We start from the raw sequence: 26692 nt of genomic DNA, 5'->3' as shown, positions 1-26692 counted from the left end.
AAACCTCATAGTGACTTACTCAAAGCCTTTATTTACCAAAAAAAAAAAAAAAAAAAAAAAAAAAATTTTCTGTGTAGGCTGTGGATTTAACAGGGTGACTGCTATACTTCTTTAGCCACACTGACATATGAGAGGTTTTATAAAACCTCATAGTGACTTACTCAAAGCCTTTATTTACCAAAAAAAAAAAAAAAAAAAAGCCCTTTTAGTCAGACATTATACAACTTCCACTCTTCCAAGTAAAATTTAAAAAAAACCCCTCCAACGTCCTAAAAACAATGAAACAAGCAAGCCTGGGCGTATAAAAATGTGCACCTGGATCAACTGGTTAAAATGAAAAAAAATTTATATATATATTTATATATATATATATAAATTTTTATATATATATATTTATATATATATATGGACTGCATATGGATTGTATATGAATATATATGATATATTTTATAAGCATTATATATGAATGTACAATTTATAAATATGTAACATAAATAATAATATAAATAATAATAATATATAAATATAAACATAAATAATTAATATGTGTAATATAATATATAAGACCTGTACTAATACAGAGAATATATTTAAGATCTATTTCCCCCGGCCCGCCCCGGCCCCGCCGCACTCACTTGATGACCGTGCCTTTGGCGCCCCCTGCCGTCGTGAGCATGACGCGCGTCGTGAGGCTCCCGCGCAGGTCGTCCTGGTCGAGGCCCAGCAGGGCGGCGCAGCGCTCCAGCGACGGCTGGCTCCGCGCCCGCGGCGTGCAGCCCCCTGCCGAGAGACACACACACCGCGTCACGCACCGCACAGCACCCGCACCCCCTTGAGGGACACACACACCGCGTCACGCACCGCACAGCACCCGCACCCCCTGAGGGACACACGCCCCGCGTCCCGCACCGCACAGCACCCGCACCCCGCGCACCGCAGCACGGCAGGGCAACAGCCACCAGCTCAGCTCTAAGGAAGATACTGGCCAGCGATGATCCTACCTAACCTGACCTTGCTGGTCATCGTCCACTAACATGTAATGTTACCAGTGAAGGTAATGTCAGCTTTGAAGGAATTAAAGGTTTGCCTCTGGAAATTACTTCATGTAGTTAAATGGGAAGAGTCAGTTTTGAAAACCCAAGAAAATACCACAAAATAAATGCAAAAACAACCCCCTGCCAAAAACTACGCACGTAATTCTATATTTCTAGAACACTGTCCAGGCTGTTCAAAAACCAACCTGCGCATAGGGAAGCACTATCCCAAAATGCAGAAGTGCTAACACCTACAAACTAGTTGTAGTGACTTAAAACTTCTGGACTTAGATATTCCTGTGATCCTCCAGGCCTCCTTGCTATGCAGCAGAAGTGCCTGGCATGGCAGACTCCTGCCATTTGCATTTTTCAGATAAAGGTATGTACACTTCCTAAGTAAACAGCCAAGAGAAGTGCTCCCTTTTGCTCTCTGCACCTCAGCCCTCTGTGCCAGGACTAGGCCAGCACAGATCTCCCAACTGGAGCACAAAACACTTAGGGAAAATCTAACAGATATTTACATGTATTTCCTGTTTTTTTGCAGTAAGAATTTGTTCACAGTAAAATTTATTTCTACAGGTAAGTGAAGAGGCCAAAAGGGATAAATGAGTAGTCAAACATCACTTGAATTCTTTCCATTCCTCTACAATGACACTAAAGGGGGGGGGGAGGGGGGGGAAGGAAGGGAGTCCTTAAAAGTTTAAGGCTTTTGTGACTTAATTTTGGATGCTCTGAAATACCATCTGACTTGTAGAAAACAACTTTTGTTTGGTGTTTCCCAGAAAGCAGTAACAGAACTTGAGAGGGTCTCTGGTAAGAGACATACTGCCTGGAACAGTTGGAATACACACCCTGTGTCAACACACATACAAGGTGAGAGCAGAATAAAGCTCAATGCAATGATCATTTCAGAAGTTCAATAATTTATTCCAGAAGAAAAATTTCTCTGAAATTCAACATTCAGAGAAGATAAGTTTTCTGGTGACCTTCCCTTTTCTAAACCCTGACTTTCCTCACCATCCGTGGTTCCTCCTCTTCTTGTTTGTTTGCCTCCTGAAACTTCCTCTCCACTCACATTTGCACCTTTTTCACTCTGTTCCACCTTGTCAACCCCAAAGTCCCAACTCACAAAAGACCCAAACAGGGAAGCTCCCTGAGAAGCTTGCTGTTGAACTCCAAGAAGCCTTTACCCTTCTCTACCCCTGCATTCAGATTCATTCACATTAATCATGTTCATTTCAGTCATTTTTGTAAAGATGGAAACATCATGAACTGACACTGGGGAGGTTCTGATTCAACCTATGGAAAGGAGATGAGGAAAAAAACCAAACAAAACAACACCTGCTCTGTGCCAAACCTAAGATACCCAGTCTGAATTCAGCATTTGCCCAACTGATGGGATTAGAGACCTCCCATGATCTCTTCTGAACAGAATGTTCTGTACAGTTCCATGGTGATTCTGTGCTTGGGGTCAGGAGCTAGTGAACCTGCGAGGCTAGTACTCATTTAACTCATTTAAAACACCTATTAAAATGTTCTTTGGTATGCCCTTCCAAACAACTTTACTAACAGCTATACATACTTGAAGCAGGACCAAGAGGAACCAGTATCTTGGAACTCAAGGTAAAGACCTAGATGCTTATATCTTCTACAATAGTTGTATTTGTAGTACATCCAGACTATGAGTTTCTTCAGTCCTTCAGGAATATATAGACAGCAGTTCTCAATTTAGAGAGGCTGATTTCAGTAGTAAGGGAGGAATGACAATCCTCAAAATATCAATTCTCCTTCCTCCACTTTCCTGCACATTCTGCTGTTAAGTCCCAGCTACACCTGTACTAACTCATCTTGTGAGTAACATCTTAAAATTAGGAAGTTTATATTGCCCTAAGTTTTTGCTGTAACTTTTTTTTTCCTCACCTCTCAAAATACTACCATGATGGTATTCTTGGAAGCCAAAGGACATAATGCCTTTCCCTACAGATAGTTTCTAATTACAAGATATTTTCATGAGGTTAGTGAGAAGTTGGACTTTAAAATTATCATTAAAACACAAGTATGATTTTGTGACACAGAATGTCTCTTTCCTTTATATTAAACTCTTCACTGAACATTTTCATTGAAAGCCTACTTGCTTTTAGAGCATGTTAAGGAGTACAATTTTAAAACAAGTAGGTAAACTTGACTTCCAAAGGGGGTAAATTAAGACTGAATTACCCTTGAACACAAAGCAGCTTTCTAAAGCCATAATTCACATGGAAAGGAAACATCTCTAATCAAGAGACATTTCCAGTCTTTTTACAGAAAACAATTTACGCTTCATCTAACCTGATGTACTCCCAGCTTCCTCAAAATCAATATTTCCAAGATGAAGGACACCAGCCACTACTCTAAAAAGATCAAGTTTTTCTTCATCATCCAGTCCAATCTTTTTCATTGCTGTGCACATTCTGTTGAAATCTCCATGATCATCTAACAGTGGATCCTTCAAGGAACCTTCTTTAAGATACTATAAAACAAGATAAACCACAAATTTAGTAAGCGATTTGAAGTAGGTAGGCAAATATTTCCAGTCAAGAATAAGCCATAACAAAAAGCATAAAAAAGCATGCCAAACTAGGTAAAAAGAGATTTGAGCTCTTCATGTAATAAAGGCTTCGCAAGGACCCTAATTTATTTTAACTTGTTGATACTTCGAAGCACGATCTTCAAACTTAAATTTCAGAGCAAACTTCAAACTATCTTCAGAAAGCAGAAGTTGGAGAATGTGACAGCTAAGGACAAGGGAACACGGGATAGCAAGCAGGAGAAAGGGAGACTTCAGCTAAGAGAGCTATCAAAGCATTTATACAAAGGAGTCCTTCGAATCCCAAGCAGTTGAAAGAAGATCGAGGTCCTTGTAGGATGACAGAATAACAGGCCATGGAAAAGGACCATAGGACAAGTCAGTTATCCCTATTCTAAACAGAATTATTTAGAGAAATGTACTTGTTAATATTTGCTGCTAATTAAGAAATAGAACTTGCAGTGGTCTATGGGTTAGAAGAATAGCAGCTATGTTCTGAAATACCAATTTAACATTTTGCTAATTTTTCTGATTTATATACATAGAAAGCTATTTTAACTATAAACGAGTTTAAACAGTAGATAGTAACACATCTGCATGCAATCAAGAGACTACCTGAACATGCACAGAGTGAGCTACGTTTTTACAGTTATTTTTAAATTTTTTTCAACTAAAAAGAATAATTAACTAAATAGAAGCCTTGTTAATGTCCAATAAGCTAACGTCATTTTTATCAAAACAAAACACCACATGCATCTGAAAAATTCACTTCACACAACATGTAGGCACATCAATAACATTAAACTACATGTTAATTATGTAAAATGATCACCTCATCTTCCTGATAAGGAAAACACAAAAATAATTGAAGTATTAATTAACTATTCCAGCTAATTTATTAAAATAAACAATCTTAGTATTTTTTATAAAATGACAGAGTAAATACTAAATTTCCAATTTAAAAAGCTCAACAAGGTAATATATTTCCTGTTTAAATGGCTAGACTAGGTTTAAATATCATTGAACTTTGATCCTCTAATGAGCCTTCAAATTGATATACCTGTAACATACAAGTACTATTGTATCAAAAGTTCCAGTACTTTATGTTTTACATATATTTTCAGAATTATTCTCTAAGTATGTTTTAGTTTAGACAACACTTATTTCAAAGTCAGTCTTCTCTTATTTCAAATTAAGTCCTTCAGAGGACAAGTTTTATGACAGAACACCCGCCTGTAAATCATATCAGTAACAGAAGATTGCACAGGTTCATCTCCCAGTAGCAAGAGTACGTGAATGTTGATATTCTATGCCTACATAAAGACCTGACCAGCGTCGCTACAAATCTTCATGTAAGGCAAATTGGGTAATCTGAGACAAAATCTCCAACCCATATCATAGCCTATATGCCTGACATGAACAAAATAAGCTATGAGCTTTCTGCCTCACAGTAATGTAAAATCACTCTCCACCATCCCTGATTATAGAAAATAGCGTACGTTTAAGCAAAAGAAATCAGGATTATGTGCTCAGTGTTACAACATACAACCACTAGAAATCAAGGAGTAAACAATGCTGACTTGAGAAAAGGAAGTATCTATACTGTGTGTCATAGCTAGGCATGAGCTTCAAGCCCAAGTTATCAAAAGTAAAAGAGATGGCGTGGTGATTTGGTGGAAAGAAGCTTTTGAGTAAAGTTATTTTTGTATTTTTGCCAATATATGCAGCTTATCCCGCTACGGAATCACAAATACGGATTTGATTAATATTTGAAATATCTTCCAGCTATACAAATGAATTTCATTCTTGAGGTATGAGTAGAAGAAAATTTTATTAGAGAACAGAGAAGAAGTTTAATTCTGTGTTTAAAGAACTTCCAATTCATATATACTATTAATTCAGAACAAATTCTTTAGTATCCTCATGTAAACAAGCTCAAAGGCTTAAATGCTAAAAAATCCTGGTAATTCCAGTTCTAAAAAAACATAAACAGAGATGGAGCAAGAGGACATAAATGTTTTTAAGTTTCACACTTTCTTCCAGGAAATGCCATGCTCTGACATAACTAGCCGTTAACAGCATGGGGAAAACAAAAACCATGAAAGTGTATCAAGGAGGAGAATATATTCATGCTAGAAGTGAGGTTGAGTTATAACTGATATCTGAAACAGTTTGGAGCATCCCTTCACAACTCCAGATAGTAAAAATGGCTCTGGGAAAAAAACATTGCTTCTGACTTATTCTTAGCAGTAGTAAGATTTTAAAAAGGAAAATTACAGAAAGTCTTGGATAGATTTTTGTTTTCCACGGAAGACAAGCTGCATAATTTAGTGTTACCTTATTATAAGAATGAAAAGGAAACCATTTTATATACACTGTTCCGCTTGGGATTTTACGATGCATGTTAAAATGTATTTCTAGGACTGAACTCCAAAACAGAGATCTGAATAGAGCAGCTTTGACAGTACCCATTAGACCTATAAAGATGTGTAAAATTCATTCCATTCTGTAAAAGTATAATAATTTTCTACTCTATCTGCATTAGTTAATAATATAAACTAACTGAAGATACAAACATACCTCAGGACTCTTGCGATTTTGCAAAATCTGTTTGTCCGTTTCTTTGTTAGCGAAAAATCTGGTACAGCCTCGATTTAAATACTGTAACAATAAAAAAGTGGAAGTGGATACTTAAAGACAGAAGTAAGGAAAATGTATGCTTTTATTTAAGGCTTGCCCTACATAGCTTGATTTAAACATATGATACAAACAATACAGTGAGTAGTCAGAATTCATTCCTTACAAATGTGTTTATTTACATCTACAAAATCAAAGAACTACAACAGTAACAAACTTCTATTGAAAGCTTCTTCATTTTGACAACTAAAATACTTTTTGACACTTTTTGGGATATTAATTTTGTTAAGTCACACAATATTTTCCTAATGTTTGATTCTATTAAACCTATTAATGGAGTCTGGGATTACATAAAAGACAACCAAAATTAGGAACAAAAGAAATTAAACTTTTGGCCTATGTATAATACCAAAGTACTAATTTTTTTCCTCACCAGTGAAATATTTCTAGAAGTAGCAAGAGATATAATGTATTCAAAAACCTGAAGAATATTAAAAGCTTGTAACATGCTATAAGCAGAAGCCTTATTCAAAACCTGGCTTCTGATATACATGTTGTACAGTAAATTCAGATTTACTATTCAGTAAATCATAGTGAATTTAGATTCAGATAATGACTGCCCTTTTCAGCAAAACAGGATCGCCAGCTTTTTCTTTCAGATTTGTTCAGCTGAATGTAAGAACTCTGTCCAAAAGCTTGGACAGAGCCCTTTGTCTAAAGGAAGTGAACTGATTCTTTGCTCTTTGGTTGAACAAAGATGATGTTTTCAACTAGCTGAACACAGACAATTCTACACTTTGATTAAAATTTATATGCAAAATTCTAAAACCTCAAAATATTTTTCAAAGCATTTCTAACAGTAGAAGAAAACGTGACAAATTTAATATTAAAACAAAGTGACAACTGTTCAAAGTTAGCTTTGAAAAGTGTTCTTTATCAGCCAATAAGAATGCAAAGCACAGCATATTTTAAACATGATATATCCCTAGATTACAGTATTAGTAACACGATCCCAGAAACTGGGGATGGGAAGTGAAAAAGGTCATGATCTTCAAGAAGAGAGTGTGAAAACTTATCTGACTGGCTGAGAATGTGAACCAGCATGGTATTCAATAATAATGTAGGATACATTTAATCACAAGATAATGGCTTTCATTGGAAAGCTAAAACCTGAAGTAAATTTACATACTAAATCAGGGAGAAATTATATTTTTAAAAGCACACAAATACACAGCTTCAGGTTAGCATATAGAACATCTAAATACCACTGTACTTGGGCTTTGGTTCATTTGGGGTTTTTATAATGAAGTACAACATCCCATTATAACTTCAGCGACCCGAACATAGGGCAATCTGATCTCTCTTCCTGAAATTTAGATCTGAAAAAGTTCAGCTTCAGCTGAACTGTACTCCAGGTACAGATTTACTGTGCAGCTCTACTTTCACAGCCATGTGGTGCAGTCTAGGGCACCTCAATCTACAATGTTCAGCACAGGGTTACCTCATGACTTTGAATTTCTGAAAACTTTTGCAGAGGAACCTAAAACACAAGCACCCAGTGTACTTAAGAGAAACCAGGCTTGAGTCTTAGAATTCAAGCCGGCCCTAATTTGGACTGACTTTATAAGCTAAAAGGCACAAGTGGCACAATAGAGCCAATGCAAAACTGTGACTTTAGGGATGAGTTTTTTTAAATAATCAATTTTAGAGTATGAATTTTTAATTAATGGGTTTTTTTGTTAAAAATATAGCATTAATATGAAAACACAGATCAATCATCAAACCTTGCCTAGTATAATATCACCATCTGTTGTTGTTGTTATTATTATTGTTATTGAAAGATGGCACTTCTATGAATTCTGAACCAGAAAACATGCAGTCAACAAAACATGGTAAAAAAAAAGTGACACAAGCATCCTTATTCAAAACCATTTTATGACAAAACCTGAAGCAGCAAATGAGAATGAAGACATAAAAAATAATATTGACAAAAGAAATACAAATTTAGGAAGCAAATTAACCTTTTACAGTTTTTTTTTCCTAAAAGTGTCCTATAAAATGATACTTGATGGGAATTCAGTGCAATTCAACTAATAAGCTTTAAGTATATTTATATTAATTTACATACATACAAAGATGAAAATTATCCTAAGGGTTTTTTTAATTAATCTACTTTAAGGGGGAGAAAAAACAGTGGTAAAATTTTTTCATTTAATAAGCAGAATGGATCTTTCACATGCCAGGATTAAAATACTAATTTATGGTAAAGCAATAAATATTCTTAATGGAAATTAAAGTGCCTGCTGCAACCTTAGTAGAGGTAAAAAAAGAAAAACGTCACGGTGTGATAAAGATGGTGTGACTGTAAACTCTTTATAAATGAAATATGCAAGTAAGCATCTTCTGTAAAAGAACTCAGGCTGTTCAGTGCTGCACTGCACCAGCCTGATTTTAAAAAGGTTATATATAATTCTGACCTTGACATCTGCAACCCTGGGGGCTCTCATGAGCAGAACTTTTGATTTTAAAAAATCCCCAAGAGTGTGTAGTGAGCATATGCAGTTCCAGAAATAAAAATCTATTAACTTCCTAAGTTTTAATGGAAAAGTGGCTGCGCAATAAAAATACATATTTGAAAATTTGTTCAAGATTTTAGCTTTAAAACATACAAGAGAATACTGTGCAGAATAATTGCGCAGTAGAGAAGAAAATTTTGAAAACTAGCTCCATATTATACAAAAATAAGAGGTGTTGGCTGTTTTTAAGTATTGTGTTCATTGGGCGTTTCAAAAGAAAAACTTTCCTTCTAGAGAATGGAAGCAGTTCTTTCCTAATAAGCATCGGATCAAGTTTCCATCACACAACTGAGTACGGATAGATAAAACAGAAGAAGATACAAACTGAATAGTTAAAGAAATAATGTAAGCTCTACGAAGGCTCCTAGGAACGCCTTGAGAAAGTAAGGAAGCTGTCCTAAAATACTGCCATGGCTTTTACAGAGCAAGATCACCTTGATGCCACAGTACAAATGATCAGTGTTGCAGCAGCAACTTGTTTGGTCACCAGGGTACACCCACCTTCCCCACAGTGAGTGCTTTAAGTCAGGTCTCGCCTATGCAACCCCCACTTTGCACAAAGCTAGTAGGAACTTTGTATATTTTAAGGTTCTAGCACTCTTTGAATTCTGATGAAAATGAGTACAAAAGATATTAGGAAAAGTAATAGATAAGCACAGTCCAAGTTTTATTTAGAAATCCAAGTAGGAAGATACATCATCAAAGAAAACAATCTACATGCTAACATATTTCTTTGTTAGCAGTGCTTCTCGTTTAAGATCAAAGATGTCTAAAAAGATGACAGTCATTTAGCTTATGTCCTTGTAATTCCATGTTGTGTTACAAAACCCTTCCAAACCCAAGGGATTTGGTCTGTGTATTTTAGAAATACACAAAATTCTGCTTTCATGACATTCCAAGCCAAGCATAAGGCAAGAAACGGTAAGAGATGGAGATAAATGACACAACACAACCAAACAACTGACCAGTAGGATTTGATTTACCAATTATCATTCTTTTCAATGCAAGTCAGCAAAGCACATGGTGATATTTATAGATATTTCAAGTAGATAGTTCAGGTGTGATTGTCAGAAGGAAAAAAAAACCAAAACCAAACAAAAACCTAATGATTCATTTAAATGTAATTAAATAGCAGGAATGAGTGACTGAAGGCAAGAGTTTTCACCTTCTTAGCAAAATTGGTGATGAGAGTATAAGATGTGAATAGGCTTGGAAGGACCCTGAAAGGGACGGCAGAAGCTTGCTTTGGAAGGAAAAAGAAGGCATAATCAGGGGAATGATGAGAAACAGCTATATCAGTAAAGCTACGCTTGTTGGAAAAGCATTCAATAATGTTCTTTTCTCAAGGAAAAAAACCCTGCAATAATCGAAATGTAACATACTGCGAAATTAAAATATAATATTAAAATAAGGGACGTGGTTGGAAGTCACTCAGGCAAACAAAAAACAAAAGAGAGGAAAAACTGACAAGTAGGGAAAGAAAGCAAGAGGAAACCACGTTATTTGTCTATCATGACTAAAAACAAGTGAAATCTGAACAAAGAGAAGGGGAGAAGAAAGAAGAAAAGTTGGAGGAAAAAGTTAAAAGTTAAAGTGCAGCAGTAAAAAATAATAATAATAAAGTAGTGAAAAATGGGAGGAAAAGAATGCAAGAAATTAATGGTAGGAGAGAAAGCCAACACAGAATCAGGGTTAATCAGGAGAAAACCTATAATCTCAGAAAAGGCAAAACCCCTAAAAGTAAAGCATGGAGGGAAGAAGGGAAGACAGTAAACAAATCAGAAGTCACAAGAACAGGCAGACTGGATTGAATTAAAAGGCCCATATTATCCAACCACATCCTCTGCTCCAGCCAGGGCTTTTACTGTTCTTTTCTGAGTTGGGATGACAAAACTGTGTATGTTATTTAGAAATATGGATGTATATCGCTGTAACTCACTATTTCATTCTCTCTTCATTTCCTAACAACTCCTAAAATTTTACTGTGCTTTCTTCCTGCCACTGAACATTAACCTAACATTTTTAAAGAAGTATGCACAAAGTCATTCCCTTCTGTTTAAGGTCACTTTCATTTAGGTATACTTCAGAGTATTGTATGAAGTACTGGTTTTATTTGCATTCTGTTAGCTTCACCATTGCTTGAGTGATTCGACCAGTAACAGGTTGTAGAAAGATTTCAACTGAAAGGGACTGATGAGTCTTATCCTGTAACGTGGAGTGACCATAAAGGACAAAGTATGATGATGATGCANGGTGGAACAGTGTAGAAAAGACAAATGTTGTGAAAGCATACAGACTGTAATAGAGAAATACAACCATCTTTCGCTGTGGTCTGATCCTTGGTGGCAAGCATGATGAAAACATTTAAGAGAGAGAACTGTGGAACACCACCTATGTCTTCCTAAATGCATGGTTGGGATAGGAAGAAATAAATGCAGTTTTTAGGACTTAAAATATAGATTACCCACAGAACAGTTAGATCACAATCAAGAAATTCACACGTTATACCTCTAGAAGAGTCCATAACATCATTACTAGCAGCTGGGTATGCAACAGTACATGTTCTGGAAAAGCAAAGATTCCTCAATTTTATGACACAGAGAAAAAGCATAGGAATTCTTCCAGTAAGGAAAAAAGTCAGGCAGCTTTATTTGACAAAAAAAAAAATATAATTTTTGTAATAGCAATGAGTCTGTTCAAGATAATACATAGAGATTTTAGTATGATCCATATGAAAAATCCACGTATAACGATATTAGAAGCTTTACAAATGCTGATTCTGATACTCACCCTAAAGTTGTCAGGAGAGCTTAGATATAGTTTTTCCCTAATGTCTTCTGGAGCACCAGCACAAAGCCTGTAAAAGATATGATAATTCCTCTCTTCTTTGCCTTGCACACAGATCCTAGATTTCTCCAGAAGGTAGTGTGATACAAATCCACCAACCACCGAGTTCTAGGAAGAAGAAATATTTTTCTGATTATCTGAATATTTTTTGGATTATTTGAGATTCAGTTTTTCAATTTACGTTTGTCTGATCACACTGGTCCAAAGAATTTTAAAATATCCCTACACCTAATACATAGTAAGATTAGAAAAGAAACCATTGCCTTTACTGTAACTTCCCTCAGCTCATGTATTGGGTACATATACACTCTTAAAACAAAGATCTGCTGCACCCTAAAAAGCAGAAATCCTTAGCAGAATTCCAGTAGTTGCTGCAAAGAGCATTGCTACAGCAATCCTTTCACTTTTTGGATGGCAGTGCTATTACAACCTTCTCTAATTGCTTTTCAATGAGACACTTGTAAAAGAGAAGGAATGGTTAAATTTATAGAATACATATCTGGACAACATCTTAGGTGAACCAATTATGAAAGAACATTATTTCCCAAAACTTACACTTCTTTTCTGAGATGGAACACAGATTTTGAAAGCCATTTGTTATCTGGCCTATGATAAAATTCCCTGTGGCTAGAGAAATCTTAATAGAAAGGAAATTCCTAAACTTAATGGTCATTACAGCAACTAAGAAGGGTTTACTGACTGACAAATTTGAGTATGGTTATTCAGTCATTCACGAGGTCTTGGTTTGTACTCACATTGCTTTGAGAAATCAGACCTAATAAGGTGACCACAAAGTAAAACAGGGGCTCAAGTAAACAGGCTGATCTTGCAGTGGAAAACTGAAACAATTTTTTAAGCAATTTCTGAAGATACTGAGTGCTGTTTGCTTCAGCTAAAGCAATTAATCTGAAAGACCATGTAAGTGTTGACAGGTAAGTTGACAGATCATGAATGCATCATTTCAAGTAGAAATCTGGATCCTTTCCACAAGCTTATTAACATGAACTGGACCAACAGATAAAGTCCCTCTACCTAGAAAGGAATTTAGTTTACTATCTAAACTATTAGCCAAAGATCTGAAGTTTAGTTACAAAACCAAGTATGAAAACTTAGGAAAAGACTGCAAGCTCAAGACCAGATAATAAGCTTAAATTCTGCAGGAAAAGAACAAATTCTTTCAGTTCCTCTGTCCTCAGTCAGAAAGAGGAGGAGGCATGTACAGAATCTCTACAGAGATCATCAATAAAAGTCTTCAACTTGGACGTACTGGACAGACATACAGTCATCCTTAATTGTGCAATACATACACTACCCAAACAAAACTACACCCAAACAAAGAAAATTTTTCTTAAATTACACAGTATTTCTGTCAAAAAACAATTCCTTGACTTCTGTCACATACATGTTACTATGTGAGGTCCTAACATTTCATAAAAATACATTAAAAAAAAATCAACAATTCATTTAAAGCTAAAATACTTTATATGTAATATGCAACTCACACTTATTTGTGTACTAAAGGAATGTATGTGAGTTATTCTTTGTATATGCCTTTTTGCAATGAAGGGACTAATTTTTAATCTTTCGTGGGTGGAAGTAGTTTTCCTACTGCTTTCCAGTAATGACACAGTACTGTGTGCCTCTGGTTTTCCTTTCAAGGTGACAGAATACAAATCACATCTGTAAAGTAGGACAGTAGCTATTTGCTGCAAGATTAATAAGTCTATTCAGCCTTCTGCCAGTCTAGCGTTTCCCTTTTATGACAAAAAATAATCACTGGTTGTTCTGTAACAAGCTCCCAGTACCTTTTCATTGAAGTGGATTTCAACAAATTTCCCAAAACGACTGCTGTTGTTGTTGCGAACAGTCTTTGCATTTCCAAAGGCTTCTAATAGGGGATTTGCTGTTTAAAAAAATTAATTTTCGTAGTGTTAGAATCTGATGAATAAACTACCAAAAAGAAAGAGAGAACAAACACTTACCAATTATTCAGTGAACTTATGGGGAATAAGGTTTGAAAATTAAAGGGAAAATATTACTTATTAGGAATAATCAATTCTATAGATTGTACTAGATATATTGTGGTAGAACATAAAACTAGGTCCTTAGATATCACATAACACTGCAAAGTATTTTAATCAATACTATAAGAAATTCAGAGACAAATGCCAAAAATTATTCCGCTATGCTGTCCTATACAAGTCGGTAAATAACTAATACATAAACTATATGAGACAACACACAATTTGACACTTCCTAGTTAGTTATTATTCATAAAATCTAAACTACCCACTTATCCCACAGACAAAAATGCCACTTAAATGTCATGCATGCAATGTATTAGATTGATTAGGGAATTAAAAAAAAAAATTAGACAAGTGTGTTGATTTCAAAAACTACTTCAAACTGCCCTTTCAAATTAGGTCAGTTAAGTGATTGAGTGATTTTATATTTTTTACTGGCTGCTAATTTCAAGCACGTTAAAGCCCATACAGAAAGAATGGCAGCAAGCAGTCTAACGCACATATATATATATATATGAACACAAATATCATGCACCACTTAATCTGTTTGAAAATGCTTAGTAGTTATGAAACAAAGGCCTCTGAAAGACTGCATTTTACTAGCTTTGAAGATCAAAAAAAAACAGTTGACTGAATCTCACTAACAATAAGCCATTAAAAATATCTAAAAGATATTTTAAGGCTTCTAGCTAAAAATATGCATTGGAAACTAAGCAAGCAGGAACTCAGATTTAAAACTCCACTGACAACCACCTACATATCTGCTCCTGCAACAATTAAAGAATGAAGGAATAACATCAATGCTTGGATAAAGTATGGATGATATGGCATAATTTAGTAGGACATAAGAATTAACATTTTTGTTTTGGCTAGATTTTCTCTGTTTTTAACTTAAAGCTTATGAAAATACAAATCTGACTTCTTAAGAGATCTTTGATAACTATTCAGGCATTTTATGTAATATTAACTTTTAAAGAAAAACATATTGCAAGGGTCTTTCAGCTAGGTTAAATGTTCTCTATTAACACATATGCAATAAGCATGGTCGTTAAACTTGTGCCCAAAAAACTTCAGAATTCATGCATCAGATGCTGGTTTAGACTAAAAAAACCCAAACTCTTCGAGGAATACCTACAAGTACCAATTAATTTGCGTCGGGCATTATCCAGCTCCTGACCACTTTCTGAGTTCCTTTAGCACACAGTGGATTTCACTAAGGAACTGCTTTAAGCAAACCGATGTCAACAAGAGATTAAAGCCTGCAGTACTTCTCTTGAACAACAGAAAACAGAAAAATTTAAAGCAAAAGAAAAGGTGAACAAATTTTTAAAGAAAAAGAGTCAGGAAATTTCAAAATAAATTCATTATATGCTATAGAAGACTAAAACTGATATATGAGGCAATATTAGGTTGGTTGCTTGTTTTAGAGATGTTTGTATTTTCTCAAAAACTTATTTTTTGTTCAATTAGGAAGTGCATGCAACATTAAAGAGGCTCATCTAAATGATCAACACAGTCTCCTCTGACCTGTTTTGGAAGTCGATTATAAAGACAGATGCAATCAAAGAGCTAATCTGAATTATGTGATTTCTGACAAAAAAAGATGTAACAGAAAAATGACCCTGAATTATAATTTAAAAGAACTTCCCTGTTTTATCTGACTTTGAGAACTTTATGGTGATTAGGAGGAATTGCACTTTCCTAGTAATAACAGATAGTCATGAAAACATAATTTTGTCCTTGCAGATTATATGCAGTTTAAAATCCAATCTTGGGTACATAATGTGTAAAGTTCAATTCAAACACACACTCATTTTCTGGATCAAGGACTGTGTGATACTACAGTAAACAAAAATAAAGTGAAACACGAATAAAAAAATATTTTTTCAGAATCTAGGATGAAGGTCAACTACCGATAAATTATGCCCTAGAAAGTCTGACAGTACTTATATCCTAGCTTTTATTCAGTTGCTGTTGACTCACACTTCTGAAAAAAATATAAGTGTTGGAACTTTGAGTTAAATGAAAGAAACTTCAATACCTTCTACAATTCTGTCATCAATATCCTGGCCACTACCATAAGATTCTGTTAAATACCTGTAAAGTAAGAAAAAAAATTGGTATCATTTATCTCATGTCAGATTACCTCAATTAAACAGGGTTAAGCATGGCTATGCACCATACTTACTAACCATTTACTATAGGGAAAGCATACTGAGTAAGTTCCAAATACCTATACATTTTAAAATAAATGCAGTTTAACTTTTCTTTTTTGGTAAAACAAAAATATTCTTGCACACTTCAGGTTTTTTTCAATATTCCAAGACCCGTTAGAAATTTCTTTTAGACATGTATATGGAAATTACAGTTTTATACAAACATAATCAAACTATTACTCTACTATCTGTATTTCTTAATAAATCTTAGTAAACACATAAGGTTTCATGTCTATTTCCCAAATTTAAGATTGTTTCCATGAATACAGTTTCTGTGTTCATAATTATCAGTGTTAATAAAAACCCCACATGGAGATGGTGAAGATAGGAAATTGCAGGTGCATAATTAAGGCAAGATTCAATTTAGCAACTGAAGAAATGATTTTAAATAAATTCACAACATATTTGCTCTAAAGCTCCAGCCTTTTTTTTTTTTTCTCCTTGTGCTTAGGGCACGCTTTCTAGAAATTCACAGGTATATCTGGGACAAGCTAAAAACAGATACTGAAAATAGGGCCTTCCAAAAAAATTTTAGAAACACTAACTGAGCTGTATTAGTACATTTTATGTTCTGATTATGCAAGGGTAAAATCATCCAACTCTTAAAACTCAATTATGTTTTGTACATGGACTCTATGGGGGCGGGCGGTGGGGAGAAGCAACAGCAATGTTGCTTGTTGTGTGATCATAACTTCCTTTGCTGAGAAGCAGAGGAACAACTTCCTTTAAGAGCATTCCTCAAGAAATATTCTCCCAGTGCCAGACTTTTTTTCACTCTTAGCAGGACCAAAGTTGGGATGTCCCCTGTGAGAATCATTACCAGCACCCTGCAGTAATTCTTACAACTATCTGTGAAAGACTGCACAAGGGCAGAGAAGAGCAGTATGACAGGCAGACAGACAGTTGGGACAATTCCTAGGATGTGGAAGATAATAACTCTATATAAATACTAGAAAATACATGATGTCAGGAAAAATGGCATTAAAGATTTATAGAAGGAAACAAGGACAAGGTGGGGTGAGGGAGTGTATTCACACTGCCCGCACTGTGCTTCCCTGCGTAATTGAGTCACCTATGATATAGGTGTATTTAAGGAGCTCTCCAGTTACACTGTTCCAGAGGGATAAAAGCACTTAAAGTATAATGCCAGTAAGTGGAAGCAAGACTGATATACATCAGCAATATGGCTTCCATAGAGTTTAAAATGCTTGACTTAGTATTGCTCATATATAAACATTAACAAATAAATAAATCCCATTGTTCAGTCTTATTCAGTAAACTAGGGTGAAGTATATTACAGTTAAAAACCCTGGATACACAAGCAAACTAAAAAAAAAAACTAAGGCAGGAAAACAGAGAAATGCACATTTATGGCAAAACCAACAGTGTCTTGCAAGATACAGTTAAAATGTCTAGTTATGTTTTTTTATCTACCACAACACCAGATGTGCAATACTAAAATGCCTGCATCATAAACCATAATAACTACATGATGTCACTACAAGTGAGTTAAGGTTTCTGTAAGTATGTAGCTATTTCCACGTATCATCATGTCAGCACTTAAGTTTAATTCAATTAATTTCTTGTAATAAAGTGCATGTGGAAGCTAATACATATCTTACTGAATTGTGTCTTAAACCTACTGATTACCATTTGCTCTGTATGTCAACCAAATGCATCAACACAAGAGATTCACATAATAACTTTGGTCCAAATGCACAAACCTCAGAACAAATTTAGTGTTTTCTGTCTTGCCAGCTCCTGATTCTCCAGAGACTATGATGGACTGACTCATCTTGAGCACTTTCATGTCACGGAATGCTTTATCAGCTTAAAAAGAAGAATACATTAAACATGACACATACTAATATTCAGCAGAATTGCAAGGGTAAAGTTGAGCTACAATGCAAAAATCAAAATGTAACATTTTTAGGAATAAAAAGTAAATCTTTACAATTAAATGCATTAAAATTCATTAAAATCTGTTTCTGTTTAATTTATAGTATAGTTGTTCATCTTCCAACCCAACAAGTAAGAACTCAAAGGCCTGAAAACAAAGACCTACTCAACTATATCCAGGACAAAACAAAACCAAACCAACCACCTATAACTACATCTCTTGAATTAAATGTATTTACAAAATAGTAACCAATGTGGCTTTAGTATGTTTTTCAAAGGGAAACTTTCAGTTTCAGTACTTTGCAACAAGTAACATCTGAGACAATGAAACTTGGAAAAACATCAATTTCTTGCTATGCAACAGGTACTAAACTCCCAGCTATTTATACTTTTGATTACAAAACAAAATGCAAAACAATGAGAAGGCTTTTAACAAGTCAAATCTTAATTACAGTTTCCAATTATTTTTTTTTATTTCAAAAAGTGGCTGAAATTGGATTTATCCCATAAATAACATTTCAATGTATTTTCCATCTGTAACAGAAACATATAAAAAGAAACAGTGTATGTGCTCTGGCAACATAATAAAAGGCAAAGAAAATCACTACACTGAAAGACAGTGCCAATCATTATTAAACCATTTTTCACTTGCAAAATCTGAATTTCTTTATTTCTTTTTTAGAGCTTTTTTTTTCTAAATGGTTGAAATTAAACTGCTTAGACTTGAAACACTGGAGGTGCAGAATAATCATAAAAGGGTTGTCATGGTTGCTTATTTCCAAGTTCTTCAAACTGCGTATTGAAGATGAGAAGACTTGCAATTAGTGGGTTTATTTTATAATACATCAAAATAAATTAATTACTGTTAGAGGTGGAAATTTATAAGTAACTGTGACATATTCAGTGTTTGTTTTTAAAAGACAAATACAGGTTCAATACATACCAATGGCAAAAACATGTGGTGGCAATGTTCCAAGCGATCTACCCTGGTACTTTTTAATAGTATCTGAAGAATAAAACTTAGGTATATCAAAGTATGGATTCACTGCAATAAGAATGTTGGCTACATAGGTCTGTGAAGAAAACAATTAACATGAAACTATTAGCCAGTGTCCAAGCAAGTGGTTAACAGCACTTTTAACAACAACTATTACTATTGGAGACTACAGCCTAAGTATAACAGTTGCATTTATGATTCTCTCCAGTAAATGCAGATACAAGACAGGACATATTTTTAGAGTTCCTTTTATTATCTTCTCATGACTTCTGTGACATTCTCTTGGGAAAATTTGCTAACCACCAAGCTATGGAGTATGTCCTGAATCTGACCTTTCTTCTAACCTCCTTTTAAATTATTTCCTATTGTCTGCGTTACTGGATCAAGGACAGGACTCCAAAACCTCCTCCTCAAAAGTGAATAAACTAAGCTCGTGGACAGCATAATGCACTGTCCTCCAGCGAGGAGGATCACTTTAAAATATCTAATGGAAGCAACTCAGCAGGAAGAACTGCCTGGGAATGCACTCAAGCAGGCAATAAAAGCATTCAGCTGTGAGAAAATTAGCTATAGCTGCTTCCACAGAGAGAAATACAGAATGCAAATGTTCTCTCACAGAGAAGGAATTTGAGAAGAATCTCAAATGAAGGCTGCTTTTTACCTTTCCACGGGATAAGGAAGACTGAAGAAAAGTTTTTTCTGAAAAAAACTTTCATAGCTTTGTTATAACGGCCAGATTACATACAGGGAAGAAGAGAGGTCAGAATCAAAGATAAAAGCATATATGCAGCAAAAGATCTAAAGAAAATGAGATAAACTTTCAGCCTGAATAACTTATTTGCTTTGTTGTTACTGAAATATCACTAGGCAACTGAAATTTGGACACTATTGTGATAGGTTGAATCACTGTTTTTTAGATGTTTCTATTTTTAGCACTTATTTCACTGCAGGAAAACTTTTCTTCGAGAGCTGCAGGTACTAATATTAACTTTCCTTTTAATAACAAGAGAAATGCTGTTAACCAGGATTTAAAAAGACAGAAAACTGTTTATAGGGGAGTTAAAATATAAACCGGAAAAACAAAAAGTCAACTTTTTTTCCCCCTCCAGAAAATACACCCACTCTGAATAACATATTAGTAGTACTTGTTTACAATGCAGAACAGCTTTATGAACTGAAATACTATCCTACCTCATAATCAGTTCAGATTCAGAATTTTACCTCCTCGGAGGTTTATTGTTTGGTTAGGGTTTTTTAAGGATTATTTTCCCAGAACAGCATTCAAATGGCCTTTTTTATTTATTTATTTTAAAACCAGGGCTTGATCTTGGGACATAAAAAATTTATAGCTATGTAAATCAACTGCAGCAGAAGAAAACAGCTATACTTTCTTTTTATATTTATATAAAAGGGTTTAACTAGATTAATTTTACAGCAGTATGCTAAAAGTTGATTATTTTAACACAGACACTTAAAAAACACGTAGAACTGTTTTGTATTACCCCTAGCCAGCTTTCTATTAGACAAAAAAATAAGAAAGAAGGAAAACTCTTATCTTCTGTTTCACAGCTGTCAATGTCCGGGCAGATGGCAAGGACAAAATGTAATTTAGTCAGAATTCATTAAGTACAATTAGGCAATTTGATAGCAATATAAAAGATTAAGATGGACATCTGAGCTAGGAGGTGTCAAAGACAGCACCTGTTTGCTTCGTTCAAAAATAATGAAGAAAGGAAACCATCTTTGCTAACAGTGAAGTAAGGTACCTGTAGGAACAGAGCTTTGTGATACAAAGCAGTGCTATGGTTGCACATGAACAGTCATGTAGAAAAAAATGTATTGCTCTGCCTGGTAAAAATTAGCTAGCATTATTGTGATTAATATGATTCTGATCTCAAGCAAAGTATAACATAAGGGAAAAAAAGGTGCAAAAAAAGGCCTACAACTTCAACATTTCCATGTTAGCAGTTCTGTTACAGGAAAAAAACCAGAATTGGAAACACTTGTTGAATGTTTGAAAGGACATCTATATTAGACTGGTTCTCATGACATATAATACTTACGTAAATTCTGTCCTTACTGTACCGAACTTTGATATTGTGAAGGAGAGTGGCCTCATTTAAATACATCAGGGAACCTGCAAGTAAAAGACAGTCACATACCATTAAGAGCTCAGGAGTACCTTCATGTACAACAAAAACCTAAATTTTAAGATTAAGGAGAATTTTACTTCCCCTCTCTTTGGTTACAGTTTAATCCTATCATTTCCTTGCATGTCTTGAGGCAAAACTGCTGACTCAACATACACTTTAAAAACCACAGACCTGCTCTTTACCATACTGAAAGTTGCAGAACAAAGAGCCATACTGCAGGAGCCTCAACACAGGCTCTGCTCAGCATAAGCTCCTTTCACCAGCCTGTCAGTCAAACACTGTGCATCTCACTCCATGCTGGCCTCTAAGCACAGAAACTGGTGCCTACCAAAATCCCTAGCAATGACTGTCCTTCCTTCCAGCTCCCTTCTCAAGTCTCAGCCACAGTGTCCCCCAGGGTACTGCCACCCAGCTGACCTTTAGAATAACAGCTAGCTCTGGGGATTGATGGATATAAACATCTAATTGGGAAACACTGTCTGGAGGCAGCAGCAGCCATCATTGCAACAGCAGGCACCAACCCCACCTTCCCTGCTTCAATTCTGAATTTTGTTAGTACTAGGCCTTCTCAGAGAAACTGTTAGGGGAAAAAAATGCTGACACACCAAACCTTAGCTTTATTTTTCTCCTTTGTTCTTTAACAGAAAACACCTGAACTAACTGCTAAAATATACATAAAATATATATAAGGTGGTGGCTCTAGGCAGCAAGTGACCATCCACAGAAAGCTTCAGACCATACAGGTTTACATTCCAGCAAAGCTGGTTCTTGTTTTCAGCTATAAAGCACTCAAAAGTGTCAGATGCCTTAATTATAGAGGTAATTTCCACTTCCCATTGTAACACTGTTAAAAACATTATCCCTAAACCATCTGAGGTCACTGCTCATTACACAGTCTCCATTTTCAAATATGTGCAACTCTTTTTATCTTGCTGCTTAAACTTCAAATGCACAACACTGTTTTGTCTAGTTACAACTGACTGACTGACATACTCATAAACTTAACAGTATTAGCACCACTTTAAAAGTTGTATACATCTGAATACTGTGGATGGAGTAAGCACTGTCCTGTAATGTCTCTTCTTTTTAAGGAAAGACTGGAGGTGGCACTTAGTGCCATGGTCAAGTTGACATGGTGGTGTTAGGTCATAGCTTGGACTCAGTCTCAGAGGTCTTTTCCAACATCATTGATTCTGTGAATCTGTAATAGTAACTTCTACCCTGTATGTTACACAAGGGTTACATACACACCTCTCATCTATAATGACCAACAAAGTTGTTTGAAGTTGAACTGATGCCCTTTCTCAAGGGCTTCAGCAGAAAAAAAAAATTATTCCAACTTATTTACACAAACGTTTAAGGGCTACCAGTTCATTGACCTAAAGTCAAGCTGTGCAGCCACCTACACAAGGATGCCTGAAGTAAAGTCAGGTTCACCAGCCGTTTGCAGCCTCCCTTTGGCTTGCTTAGCTCCACTGAGCCCTTCCTTCCCTTACATGACCAAATACAGCTTTGCTTCAAATGCCTGGAATCATTCACGATTCTCAAAGGACCTTGCCACTTCTGGACTGGTCAGAAGAAACCATCTTCCTCCACAAAATCCCATGCACTCACATTCCTGTGTTGGCAGAGGCACACAGGGCACGCTTTAGCTTTACACTAAGCAAACTCTTCCTCTGGATTACAACAGCCTTTAAATCATGCCTGTGCACAATTCCTTCATGAAGCAGGAGGGTGGCCCCCATCACCATGGCTTTTCCCTTGCCACCACAGCAGACACACATTCCCACACAACCCCACAGTCTCTGGTAGGTGCATCAATCAAGTGCAGACACCCAGCACTGCACAGCAGGACTAGTCCTCCCCTCCCCAGGCACACTCAGTTCACATGGCTGAGAAAATGGTTCTGGGACCACAAATCGCAGGTCTGCCTTCACCTCTTTTAATGAGATCATCCCAAGAGGAAGAGACATTAGAAGGAAATGGGCCAGAAACAGAAACTCCGGTTTGCTCTAATGTAAGTTAAAGTTTCCTTCTCTCCCCCTGTATTGCCTGGAAGGAAACAGGGTTTTAAAAAACTAGCAAATTTCAAAATTAAGCCATTCGGATTCTCAGTACTGAGGTGAGAAACAATTCTGCATTGACTCCCTTGACTGTGTGTCTTCATAATAACCTCCCAGGGTTTGCAGTGATCAGTTAATCATCAACTTTTTATTAGCATGCTTATCTGAACAGCAAAGGAACCCAGATTTCATTGTGCCCCAGTACTCTCTTTACAAGTCCTTGTTAAAGCAGTTATACCTGCAGACTCAGGGAGCAAATGGGAGCTTGCTCCCAGAGGGAATGTCACCACCTCCGCTCAAGACATGCAAACTAGGGCTTATTACAGCAACTTTGAAATGCTTCTCTAGAATAAATCCTTTAAAAGAGGCATCCATATCCAGAGGCAAAGGAAGTCATCAGGAGAAAGAGAGAGAATTCTGAATATTCACATGGCTCATGCCTAAATATAGCCAGTGTACATATGTGCATTCAGTTGCCCATATATTTACTTATACACACACACTAAGTTCACATAAGTGAAGTGAAGCGCTAAAAGCTAGGAAATATCAATGTCAAATTTACTCAGACTGGCTCTCCTGGCACACACAGTGAGTCAGGGTTTGTATGGAAAATTATTTTATCAAGTAATTGCAAGGCTCTGCATATAGAGAACTGGGGTTTTTCTTAAGAGTCTTATCCAATACCCTGTCCCCCTTCATTTTTTTTCACTCCAGAAGTTTAAAAGAAATTAATCTTTTTCTTGGCTATTAAAAGAAATTCCACATATGGTAACATGTATGAGTGGGGCTTGGGGGGATCCAAAGAGGAATGTGAATCGCAAAAAAAGGAAGTAAATGTGTTGTCTCTGTACTGTTTCCAATATTTACTAAAAATTCTCATTTAAGGATGGGCTTGATAGTAAGAAAGGTGTCTCTTGCAGCTAGTGCATTTGGCACATGGAAGACTAAGGGTGCAAAAAAGCAATACGTCAGCAGATTAGTTCCTAAAAGTATAGCTTGGAATGATAAGCATATTATTAACTAGTCTTTCAGGATTTTTTGGAACAGTATTACGAGCACTCAGTATGGTTTTTTTCTTAAAGATCAATAACACTCAACACAAGTGCTCTCTGACAGAAGGAAAATGAACTTGGGATTCACGCATCCTGCAGGTAAACCTCAACTAGTGAGCACCAAGTGAAAATACGTTTAAAAAGTCAAAATAATGTTTGATTCAGACAGGATTACTGGAAAAAAGTATTTTTAAGTTTTATCTTTTACTTGGTAAGCCAAAGAAGACATTTTCTCTGACTAATTTAATTGAACAGTGTTCTGATGCAATCTCAAATTATTTCCATAATCTCATTCCAAATTTTGATTCCCTGACTATGACACTGACGTGCCAAGACACCTCAGTAAAATCATTGTGACAGATGCACAGGTTAAATGCATTTCCCTAACAATCATTAAGTGCAGAGAATACAGACACCAACTTTGAAAAATTTCAACCCACATCCTCTTTGCAAAAATATAAGCAACTGAAATCAAGGCTACCAGCTTGGTTCTAATTATAACAATACTGCACCACCTCAGTCAGATCATAAGACTCAGATCTCATCTTTTTGTTCCTTATGGAGCAGCTGTAACAGCTGTATTTCCTGCCATGGGATATAAATACTAAACCCTATTCCAAGACAGGAATTGGTGTTACGTCACCTAAACAACTTTCAGACTCCTAGCCTCTATTTTAAATGAAGAACAATAGAAGATACTTTTGCTCACTATTTATGAAGTCACCAGTATTTTCACCAAGTACTACAGGGAATGTTAAAGAGATTTGCCCGCATCAGATATTCAAGACAGTAGAGGCTCTGTGATTTGCAGAGCAGCAGTAGCAACAAAATATTTGTTTCAAGTTCTCTTACACCTAACTGTAAAATATTGAATGAAATAAAAGCCCTGCACATTAACAGTGAATTTTATTACACAAGTTCACCTCAAAACTCCTTCTCCACCAGTACTCCTGTATCCAGTTCAACTATTTTCTTTCCCAGTGGTCCTGATAGGTCCACATTCCTGTCTCCAGTTTTGGGAAGGTTATTTTAAAGTTTATTTTCCATTACCTGTACTTCCACAGGAATGCTATCTGAGAAATGTCTTACATGCAGGAAAATGCTGTACTATACAGCTGCTGATAAAGCAACTAAGTCTTTTGCCACACTATAAAAAATTGTTAGACCCATAATCTGAATGCAGTATTTCTGAAGTCAAATAACAGTTGTATATGGGAATAATGTGACTATCCGTTCCTCTAAACTGTTCAACCGAAAATTAAAAAGCACAATAAATTATATTTAAAATAGGTTTACTTTAAGAAGTTTAAAGGACTAGTAAAGGTCATACATAAATTCAAGCAAAGACTACAAGGAAGCAACAGGAAGTTTGTAAGGAAACAATATTCTCTTCATTGCAGATTTTTTTTTCAAATAAATAAATAATTTATTTTTAAATTCATAACTTACAATTATCTTCTACATCCTTTTTGCTATCCTCCTCTGCAGGAAACACTTGATTGATAGCAGCCTGGAAGGTCTGTTAGATGAGAAACATTAACATTGTCAGAAAATAAAATACAAATATAGTTCAAAGATATCGCATGCAATGATACAAGTCAGTGCACTGTAATTGTGCATGATTTAAAATTAAGTTGCCAGCTTTATACTTCAGGAACGGAAATTTTACGAAGTTACTAGGTGGAGACAAAAGCTGCTGCATTTATATTACTACATGACATTATAAAAATGAAGTCACTGCAATACACATTTTATTGCAATAATATTTGATCCTCGTATCAAAATTTGCATGTAATAATGTGCAATAAAAAAAAAGAGACTAAAAAAGTACTGCAAAGGGAACAACACTGTAAATAACACACACCTTCCTCAGTTTTTCAAAGAAGGAACAAAATCCAAATTATTAGTTCAGTCAAAGGACTGTGCTGTCATTATCATACTCTGTTTGACAATATTCCTACTTAAAATATAAATGTTCGATACATAACATCCTCTGTAACACCGAATACTGTAGCTTTGGTTGTTGTTTGCTGGTGGTTTTAATTCAATAAATCAATACTAAAGTAAAACAAGACCTTCCTTCAACCCCTGTATTCCAGTTTTACAAAACAGCCATTTATCAAGTGTTCACATCCAACTGCAAAAATTCATAACAAAAGCAACTTTGTTTCTTCTTTCCTCTCTAGAAATCATAATTTATATTGTTGTAAAAAGGAAGGAAAAACATCCCAGCACATATGCATTACAGCATCTGCACAAAAAATACCTATTGTACAAGGGAGATTTTTAATTATACTTTTCTGTTTACTGTAGTAATAGCTCGTTTGCACTAGCTATGAATGAACAAAACCCCTGTTGTGCCAATTAAACATGACAGCTGCCATGCCGCTGCAGGCAGAGGCTCCTTTCCCCGTGGAAATGGAGACAAGAAGTCTAGTCTTATACTTGAAAAGGCAACCAACGGGATCTAAGGAATGAATTTAATAAACAAACAAACATGTTTGCTTGTTTAACACTGTACTCAGCAAGGTAGTGCCCTGAGAAACATCTGGCAGGGAAGTTTAGGAGAAAGACAGCAACTTGGTTCATATTTGCTTCAGCACTATATGAGAGCTTCTGGGGCTTACA

General features: G+C 35.7%; 1 protein-coding gene and 1 long non-coding RNA gene across 5 annotated transcripts in view; one reads left to right on the top strand and one right to left on the bottom strand.

Annotated features, from left to right (window-relative positions):
- The window catches only part of MYO6 (myosin VI), a 107642-nt gene that overhangs the window by 45876 nt on the left and 35074 nt on the right, over positions 1 to 26692 (bottom strand). For all 4 annotated transcript variants that reach the window (XM_017825734.1, XM_017825742.1, XM_017825750.1 and 1 more), the window contains exons 3-12: positions 25514 to 25583; positions 20860 to 20933; positions 18743 to 18872; positions 17625 to 17730; positions 15726 to 15781; positions 13466 to 13563; positions 11604 to 11768; positions 6181 to 6261; positions 3363 to 3543; positions 636 to 780 (exon numbers count right to left, since the gene is read on the bottom strand). In XM_017825734.1, coding sequence (XP_017681223.1) covers positions 636 to 780; positions 3363 to 3543; positions 6181 to 6261; positions 11604 to 11768; positions 13466 to 13563; positions 15726 to 15781; positions 17625 to 17730; positions 18743 to 18872; positions 20860 to 20933; positions 25514 to 25583 — 1106 coding nt within the window. The remainder of the gene's footprint in view (positions 1 to 635; positions 781 to 3362; positions 3544 to 6180; positions 6262 to 11603; positions 11769 to 13465; positions 13564 to 15725; positions 15782 to 17624; positions 17731 to 18742; positions 18873 to 20859; positions 20934 to 25513; positions 25584 to 26692) is intronic.
- Positions 693 to 17805, top strand: LOC108502639. Its single transcript, XR_001876539.1, has 3 exons — positions 693 to 1054; positions 1817 to 1907; positions 17659 to 17805. It is a non-coding gene; the product is annotated as an uncharacterized LOC108502639 (long non-coding RNA).

The sequence above is a fragment of the Lepidothrix coronata genome, unplaced genomic scaffold (genome assembly GCF_001604755.1).
Source record: "Lepidothrix coronata isolate B3197 unplaced genomic scaffold, Lepidothrix_coronata-1.0 Scaffold4, whole genome shotgun sequence".
Taxonomy (NCBI): domain Eukaryota; kingdom Metazoa; phylum Chordata; class Aves; order Passeriformes; family Pipridae; genus Lepidothrix; species Lepidothrix coronata.
The sequence above is the reverse complement of the archived record's forward strand: the minus strand, read 5'-3'. Positions and strand labels throughout refer to the sequence as shown.